The sequence below is a fragment of the Henckelia pumila genome, chromosome 4 (genome assembly GCF_033568475.1).
Source record: "Henckelia pumila isolate YLH828 chromosome 4, ASM3356847v2, whole genome shotgun sequence".
Classification (NCBI taxonomy): Eukaryota; Viridiplantae; Streptophyta; class Magnoliopsida; order Lamiales; family Gesneriaceae; genus Henckelia; species Henckelia pumila.
This window is the reverse complement of record NC_133123.1, coordinates 91,802,834-91,812,746: the sequence shown is the minus strand read 5'-3', so window position 1 is coordinate 91,812,746 and position 9,913 is coordinate 91,802,834. Positions and strand designations below refer to the sequence as shown.

The 9,913-nt window shown below is 37.0% G+C and overlaps 1 protein-coding gene across 1 annotated transcript; it reads left to right on the top strand.

Annotated features, from left to right (window-relative positions):
- The first annotated feature begins 214 nt into the window (after positions 1–214).
- Positions 215–3,460, top strand: LOC140866072 (outer envelope pore protein 16-2, chloroplastic). Its single transcript, XM_073270945.1, has 7 exons — positions 215–359; positions 431–482; positions 635–715; positions 2,279–2,310; positions 2,575–2,608; positions 2,929–2,996; positions 3,083–3,460. The coding sequence occupies exons 1-7, from the start codon at positions 231–233 to the stop codon at positions 3,224–3,226; spliced, it is 540 nt and encodes a 179-aa protein (XP_073127046.1). The 5' UTR covers positions 215–230; the 3' UTR covers positions 3,227–3,460.
- Positions 3,461–9,913: the final 6,453 nt, after the last annotated feature.

Here is a 9,913-nt window from a genome sequence, read left to right as displayed (position 1 = left end):
GTTTTTTAACGGCGTTGTATAAAATTCCAAAACCACAGCTTTGAACGCCACGTAGCTGAACCCACCCGTTTTCCGAAGAGACCGCCACGAAGCTCAACCAAACACAACGGTTACGGACGCATGCACAGCACACAGGGACACCTGTCCTTCACACTCCCTCTTTATCTATCTATCTCTTGATCTTCCCCATTGCTTCTTGATTCTTAATTTCAATTTCAATTTTAATTAAAATGAGTGGAAGTAACTTGGAGACTCGATCGTTGCTTGATGAGCTGAGGAGCTTCGACAAGGGAGGTTTCTTCGATCTGGGCCACCCTTTGCTCAATCGGATCGCTGAAAGCTTCGTCAAAGCTGCTGGGGTACCTACCTACCTTCTTTCATCTCTAGCGTTTGCATATATATATTTTTTCTTATTTTGCTTTCATGGCAGATTGGAGCTATTCAGGCTGTGTCCCGGGAAGCTTATTTAACTGCTGCAGAAAGTGAGTTACCTACAAAACATTCATTCGTTAACACTATATATCTATGTTCTTTTAATTAAAATTCCACTTTTTTCAACTCTTGTTATTAAACAAGTTAATTGTTTTTTTATGGAAGAAAATGTAAATTATTTGAATTGATTAATCATGATAAGGTGTGAATGGAGATGCAACAACAGGCGGCAGCACTGAGATTGGGGCTCCCAAAAGGCACCACCGTTTCCCGGATCTACGAGGTTTGTAGCGTCCAACTAGTACTTGTTTTAATCTATATATACCGTGTTTTGGGTCTTTGCTTTTGTGTGGTGGGGGAATGGTTTCGGGAAGAATGTGTGCAGGTTTTGGGGACGGAGGGAGGGAGAATGGTCCACAATTCGTGTGATTTTTACATACATTACCATATGAAATGTCGAGATCGGAAGTGTTTGAAAACACGAATGGAGCTGCGCGGTTAAAATTTGAAAAATAGGAAGCCGTTAGATACTCTTACAGCGATCTTGAGATTTTTAGTATATGCAATTAACTCTTTGATATATGTTGAGCTTGGACGATCAGTAAAGTTTAGCTGGTGCAGTCCGTTTGTATATCTTTGGAATTTTATAAATTTTCTGATTTTTTTTATTAATTGGATCAATTTAAGATTAATGTGGTCATATTTATGCCAAAGTTAATCTAACACTTCCAACCCCTGCTGACTCTCGCCTTTGACCACGAGAATCAATATATACATTCCAACTTTCTAACATGAGTTTCAAAATATTCTAGATAATATTAATATATACATTTTCCATGTGGGAAGATATTATCATAGCAGCACCCCCTCAGAAGAATGCAAAAATATTTTACTTAAAAAACCAAATTTGACGAGGTAGAGAATGAAGACTTAAAACTGATAACAAAAGGAGTAAATTAGATATTTCTAACAGAGGCATAAACTAAATGATGTCACAAAAGTTCTGTAAATTTTGAAATAGCATAATGTCATAGAATATTATCATATATGATGATAAATTAATTTTAGAATAGTTGGATAGAAGTTATGATTATGCATACAGATGTTTGCCTAAAAGTCTAAAGCCTTTTGGGGTAAATTATTTTCCTGAAGATTTAAATGAAGTTTTCGATATAAAGTGGTCTTGTAGGTTGTTTTCTCACATGAAAATTCTCCCATCAATGGATTATTTTATGAAGGAATACCAGATATTCTGTTTCACTACACAAGCTTTGGTTGTGTTTGCACGGGTTGATTTAATAGACAACTTGGTTTAAATGTTAGATTTCATGTTAGTCTATTTTTGTTGGACTTGTATCAGTTACGAATTAGCCGTTGGAAGGACCAGTTGAAATCATTGGAATTAAGAAATACAAAAATATACATGATCCATTTAGATTGTGAATTTGCAATCATTCCAAATGCGTACATACATACTCAATGCTTTGTAGAAAAATAATTGAGTTAAATAGCTATTCGGTAGAAGTATAAGGACATGGTGATGGTATTTAATTCTACTGGTTACTGAGCTGGAAATATTTGAACTCATGTTTGGCTCGGTGTTGCATGATTCAGTCATCATGTAACAAAACATCTTGTCGCGCGCGCAATCCTCGATAGGAGATTTTGTGAAAATCAACCTTACGACATGCCACATCTGACTTAGGCTCGAGTTCATGGGGAATGCCATAATTAAGGTTTTAGAAGCTAGGCTACAAATTTGTTTAGCGTTCCTTTTTTTAGTACACATTGCTTTTGTACCGTGGCTTATGCTTATCCTATTCATGTTTGTGTTGATTGTTTGCAGGAGAAAGTAACCGAAAGTCGGTTGAGGCCTTGGTAAGTTGAAGTAGCTTGTATTCATAGTAACTATCTTTATAAATTTGGATGGCTGAGAATAGAGGGGTCAAGGTAGCTAACTATATTTCTAGTTCTGTATATATTATTCTGTTAACTGTGTGACATGAGCAAGTTGGTTGACTGACTGGTAGGAATAGTTGATTGTTTCAGATTGATGAAGTTTGTTTGAAGTAACATCTTATGCTTAATTCATCTTTATTTCTTTTGTTTTAATGTTTGTTTGTTATGGTGCTGAAAATGCAGGTGAAGAACACGGGCATAGAATCTATGCAATGGGGTAAGCCTGATAAATGACCATATGTCTTTAGTGTCATGAGTGACTAATTTAGATGGTGGAATGAGATGGTATGCATCATAATCGAATTTGAAATAATCAATAGCTGCAAAAGGAATCGTTGTGGTTTGGATCTGGACTTGATTATAAGATTTCTACTATTAGTCGTGCATACCTCATTTCGGAATTAAATTTCACTCAGTTAATCACTATCAAAACAATTTCCACGTTTGCACGCTTTAAACCCATGGATGTACTAGTCATCCTTTGGTAACTTGGGTCATATATATATCTAATGATGTGCATGTGAACAAATGGTGCAGGTGTAGCTGCAGCGATGTATTCTGGTATCACTTATGGACTGAAGGAGGCTAGGGGAGTCCATGATTGGGTAATAATTTCATTACTAGTCGCTTTCCCATAACGACTAAAATTGTTGCTTGGTACAGCGGATTAAGGATGGTTTTTATGGTGCAGAAAAACAGTTTGATGGCAGGGGCAGCCACTGGAGCGGTGCTGGCTCTAACAACAGGTGAGCACTCGCACGAGCAGGTGGTGCAGTGTGCCATAACAGGAGCTGCCATCTCGACCGCAGCAAATCTTCTTACAGGGATATTCTAGTTTCTGGTTGTAATAATACATTTGCTGTTCTTACATTCCGTGGGCAAAGTATCAGTTGCTTTAGCAACCAACTCGTGACAATGTCACAACTCACTCTAATTTGATCTGTATTTGGCCTTCATTTGTTGGTTTGTGTACATCTTGCCAATGCAGAATTCATCCGTCTTGCAGATAATAATTACTTACAAGTGTTGTTTTGCGCTCGTGTACTCATGTAATTTGACACTACTATTAATTTCATCGGAACATGAGTGATGCCAAGTTGATTATTAGTTATCACTGGATTTTTATTAATGTACGATGACCATGAAAAATATCCTCTCTCATTTAACTACATCCATATGCGTGAAATATCGAACGCAGAAACCAAAATTATGTGGATTTGATTCTGAGAACCCAAATTTCAGATGAGTTTTAATTGTGAGGACCCGAATTTCCTGAAACGACATGATATTGCTAAATTATTTTTTTATTTTGTATTTATTTTAAAATATTAATGATACATATTTTTATTATTTTTTTATTGATGTTACATATATGTATTTATACTTAAAATAATTTTTCATAAAATATAATATACATAATAACTTTAAAACATTTATATTTATTGATGATACATATATATATTTATATTTAAAATAATTCTTCATAAAATATAATATACATAATAACTTTAAAATATTTATATTTTATGAAAAATTATTTTAAATATAAATACATATACGTATCATCAATAAATATAAATATTTTAAAGTTATTATGTATATTATATTTTATGAAAAATTATTTTAAGTATAAATATATATATGTATCATCAATAAAAAAATAATAAAAATATGTATCATTAATATTTTAAAATAAATAAAATATAAAAAAATAATTTAGCAATATCATGCATGAAAATGTCATAACATAAATACTTAAATCATAACCCATCATGCAATCTCATGCATAATTTATTATGTTTACTTGCACCATTTAAATCTAGTGAACCTAAAGGCTCAGTACATTTTATCCTTATATAACAACATGAAATCACATGCATGCACACATCACATAAAATATCGTGAATATATTTATACATGCATGATCTTAAAAACATTACGTAATGCTGCATCTTAAACATCATCATCATCATATCTCATCATAAACATTATCATCAAACACATAATCTATCTTGAGCTTGATCATTATACATAATATCATATGATATATAATAAAGTACTGAACCTTTCATATAAGTTGTATCAATGCCGTGTGATCCTGACATATTCGATTGATCAATTTAAAAACCAACGTACGTGGCGGTGGGGTCTCCACCTCTTATGCCATTTCACTAGGGCTTGCCCCGAATCCATAGGCGCATAAACATAATCATATATAAATGCAATCGGGCCCCAATATCCCGACTCACAGTCCAGGCATATGGAAAGGGCTCCGGACCTAGGCATCTCATTCCCAATCCCGTAATTGTCACATGCTCACTCCGACTTCCATAAAAACATATATATTTTTTTCTTAACATGCCCTTAAATTTCACATTAAAATTTCTTACATGATGCATGAACTTAAAAATTCTTCATAATTTCTTTATTTAATGAAAATTCGCCCGTAAATATATATTTAATTTATTTTCTTAAAAATCATACTTATATTTATATATCATAAAAATACATGCATGAATTAAATATATATTTACGGATTACTTATTTTTTCCAAGGACTTGTTCGAGTTGTTGATCCCTTAACTTAATCCCACAAATTTTTAGACTTACCCAATAACATCTTAGCTCATCATAAATAACACATTAACCACTTAGACTGATCCATTAACTTAAAGTTGGCACATCAATTTAATCTAGCTCATTATCACTTAATCTAGCCCATAAACACCTAGCCTGGCCCATTAATCATTTAGCCCAACGTAGCTTGGCCCAATAATTCTAATGGATCACTAGTCTCATGAAAAACTAATGGGTCAACTTAAACTAATAACATATACCAAATAATTCAACTTAAACTCTCAAGCCCATAAATTATTAACTTAAAATCTTAATTAAATAAATTAAAATACCTGGACCCAAACCCGAACCCACCTAACTTGACCCACTTAATTTTTGACCCGACCCGGAGAAAAAAACCCAAGCCCGGCCTGATTAAACAAACCACCAAACCCTAGCCTCTCTCAAGCACCTCATGTGTAGCAGCCCCCTTTCTTTCCTTTGGCCGCCTAGCTCCGGCCACTCTTGGCCGAAGCCCCACCGACAGGACCTCCCCAAGGTCCTTCTGGTCCGACCAGACTAGGCCCTGGTCTAGCCATCCCCCTAAAAAGACCAACCCGACCCCATCTTCTCCATGAAACATGTGCACCTACCCTGCTGGACACAGTCACGTCCAGCCCTTGTTCCAACCTCTCCGAAAGCCAAAACACCATCTAGAACAAACCCTAGGGACCCTATCTCGAACCCCTAGCCCTTGGTCAGCCCCTCAAACAACTTCTTAATCAGCAGCCATGAGAAAAATACATGAACATGCATAAAACGTGATACATGCAATGAACCTTGAAGAATCTCATTCAAACTGAAACCACAAGCATAATCAGATCATTAATGCTTAAAAACAATGTAATATGACTTAATGGTGAACAATAATGGATTCAAGACGTGCATTTGCGTTAAATACGCTTGAATTCACGATACCGCCGCGTAGATAGTCGTCCGAGACTAACGAGACGTCAAATTTTCAAGTTTTTCACAATCTTCACGTGAAAGTGTATGTGATTGTGTGTATGGAGGTTGTGAATCTAATAGGAGGAGCTCAATCAGGTTTAACGTGAAGATGGGGAAGAATGGGGCTCAAAACTTGATATATATATTTGTATGTATAATGGGTTGGGCTTAATAAATAAATAAAACAAGTTTTAAACATTTAATCCCACTAATTATCAGATTAAAACATTAAAAATTTCATAATAATAAATTTTGGGCCTTGAAAACATCTTAAAAGCCCATAAAATGGCTTATTTTAGTGAAAAATAAACTTCTATATACATATATACATTAAAACTCTTATTTTTTGAAAATAAAATCTTAAAATAATAATTTATGACTCTTAAAAACCTTAGTCAAAGTTCCCGATGAAAAACTTCTATCACGTTTCTCCACAGTCCCGTCTACGCGATCGCAAAATAACATTTCTCAAAGAAATTCATAAATTTCATAATGACGGGTTAAATGCTATAGTAAAATTTAAAACATGAAAATAAGTCACATAATTCACATAATAGCACATAAAAATTATTTAACCCCTTATTCTTTATTTTTAAATCATTAAATTCCCTAGTTATGTACACGGATTTATGTAACGATTCTGGGCGTTACAATTCTCTCCACCCCCCCTAAATGGAATTTCGTCCTCGAAATTTGACAGATCAAACTCTAATAACGGAGTCTCTCAAAAGTCATGCTTCTGCTGCGCACACTAATAAAAAAAAAATTTTATGTTTCACATGTGTCTTCTTTTTTTTCATCTTAGCAAGCCTTTATTTATAAACCTTCGCTGCTAAACACCTCGTAGAGATAATTATTATAACTTATGAATTTGACATTTTATATAATTCTTAGTACTATAATGAAAGTACAACCACATACTTACATCAACTTATACATAAAACTCAAAATATTAACTCTAATGTTCATCTCCCTGAACACAACAATCGCATTATACCAAAACTTGACTGATTACATATGCTTATACACTCCACTTATCTATCCTCAAACATTCGCGAGCCAAACTTTTGTTCCCAAATTTGTCATTTATAGATAGAACTTAAAATATCAACTCCTATAATAAACTTAACTCAGCAAAACATTACCATGCAGACTCAAAATTAACATTACTTATCAACTATGTAGCAACCCTACCCGGATCCACTACCTAATCAGTGTTAATAAAGCGCATGCAATAATATTAAAAGCGTGAATAACGGAATATTCAAAATACAAAAAATCTTTTCAGCAAAATAAATTGACGATAAACAAAAGTGTATAATACTTATACAACCAAATCAAAATTTCATAGGGTCATAACCCTACCGCTAACTCTCGCTGCCTTCGGCACTGGCCTCACTCCTGGTGCGAGCCTCCTGGACCGTCTAGCCTCAAACCTTCCCCGCCACAAGGTATCCCAAGAACACCAAACACAGGGGCGTAAGCGACAACGCTTAATACAAAAGCAATGATATATAAAAAAATATGAAGCACATAAATGACTTTAAAATCCTGGGTAAAACAGTCTGCTCAGGGCGCCACCGAATATACAGTACCTTTTCAGAGAGCGACTCCGCGGGGGTACTCGTATATTCACCCTATCAACTATAGAGTCTACTCCACCGTCGTGGTCGCTCCTAGTGATAGAAAAACCAGGGGCTGAGCCTCCCCAAAACCTGGCCCGAATCCAAAACAGGACTCAAGGCTCACATGAAAACTGACAATACCTGACTCGAGTCCATGATGAGTTACAAGCTCCCTATGAAAACTGTCAATGGCTCACATCTCACAAGATGTAATCCAGTATCAAACATGTATGTGCTAAAACAGTAAATCATGGAAAACATATAGCACATACTCATGCAACATATAAGCATATATATCATGCCGACTATCTCGGTCAGTACTTACGTACCTCTAACACTGCAGGCAAATCCTAGCACCACTGGTCTAGATCCCATGCCTACTAGTCCACACTATGGCGTCTACAATGCAAATACCCATGCATCATCAAATAATCTCTAAAAGCCTTAACTAAGCTATTCCATACTCCTAAATATTTTTAGGAAGCCAAAGCTATACCTGCATCCGTCGTCAGCCCTTTGTTGTCGCTTGCCTCAAAACTAGGCCACAGCTCCGCTACGACACTTGGATCGCTCCGCTACTTTCGGATTCCCAATAGGACGCCTAGAATTTCCTATATCTAAGCTATAAGGCTAAGGAATTGAGAGAGAAGAGGAATTTTGTGCGCTTGAAAATGAACCTCGGCACCTCTATTTACAGACGACGTTCGGAACATCCGAACTTCATTCGGAGCATCCGATCCCGACATCGGACCATCCGATGTCCCATCCGCATGTAAGCCATGACGTCACCTTGCTGATGTAATTGATGAAGTAAGTCCTAGCCTTGATCGGACCGTCCGATGCTGCAGATGGAGCGTCTGATCCCGATCGGAGCCTCCGATCCTTGCTTCGGATCGTCCGATCTGTCCTGGCCCAAATTGCTTACTTTTGTTAATTATTCTCTTGATCACCTTGATTAGTTACGGGTCACTACATTCTCCCCCACTTAAAAAATTTCGTCATTGAAATTTAAGTCTAGAGGAGAACATGGAAAGTCAAACAAATGTTCTTCATTATAACTGAACATTACAAAGTACAAATCTTTCTTAAAAAGAAAATTACAAAACATCAAAACAACTCTGGATGCTCAACTCGCATCCGGCTCTCTAGCTCCCAAGTTGCTTCTTCAGTTCTCCTACGCTGCCACTGCACCATCACTAGAGGTATGCTCTTGTTGCGAAGCACCTTGTCCTTCCTGTCAAGAATCCTGAGGGGTATTTCCACATAGGATAGATCCTGATCCAATTGCACCTCAGTCAAATGCAAGATGTGCGACTCATCTGCCACGTACTGCCTCAGCAAGGACACATGAAACACATCATGGATACTAAAAAGATACGGTGGCAATGCTAAATGGTAAACCACATCTCCAAACTTCTCCAAAATCTCGAACGGACCAATAAATCTTGGCGATAACTTGCCTTTAAGTCCAAATCTCATCTCCTTCCGGAAAGGTGACACTCGAAGAAACACGTGTTCTCCCACCTCAAAATGTAGGGGTCTGTGGTGAGTGTTACCATAGCTAGCCTATCGATAATGGGATTCCTTAATCCTCTTACGGATCAATTCCACTGCATCGGTCATCTGCTGAATCATCTGTGGACCTTCGACTTGATGTTCTCCAATTTCATCCCAAAACTAAGGTGTACGACAGCGGCATCCATATAAATACTCAAATGGTGTCATGCCAATGCTGCGATGGTAACTGTTATTGTACGCAAATTCCACCAACGCCAAATGGTCAAGCCACACAGGTCCAAAATCCATAACCGTCGCTCGAAGCATATCCTCAAGAGTGCAAGTAGTCCTCTCACTCTACCCGTCGGTCTCCGGGTGGTAAGCTGTACTCAAACTCAGAGTAGTGCCAAGAGCTTGTTGTAAGCTACCCTAAAACCTAGATGTAAACCTCGGATCTCTGTCGCTGACAATACTCAACGGAATTCCATGGAGAAGAACAACGTCTGTCACGTATAGACGTGTCATCCGATCGAAAGTAAAGTCCCGATTGTAAGGCAAGAAAAGCGCAGACTTCGACAATTGATCAACATAACCCAGATAGCATCACAATTCCTGGAAGACATCGGCAAGTGGGTGACAAAATCCATTGTCACATGCTCCCACTTCCACTCAGGAATCTTTAAACTCTGGAGCAATACACCAGGTCGTCGAAATTCTCCCTTAACCTGCTGACACACAAGGCATCGAGACACGAACTGATAAACACTGCGCTTCATTTCTTTCCACCAGAACCTCGTACCTAGATCCTTGTACATTTTCATACTGTCGGGATGTACA

Excerpts from the sequence above, each read along its gene's own strand:
- LOC140866072 (XM_073270945.1), top strand. The coding sequence starts at position 231 with ATGAGTGGAAGTAACTTGGAGACTCGATCGTTGCTTGATGAGCTGAGG. Across the intron at positions 360-430 it reads GCTTCGTCAAAGCTGCTGGG|ATTGGAGCTATTCAGGCTGT; the intron begins GTACCTACCTAC and ends CTTTCATGGCAG. Across the intron at positions 483-634 it reads TTATTTAACTGCTGCAGAAA|GTGTGAATGGAGATGCAACA; the intron begins GTGAGTTACCTA and ends AATCATGATAAG.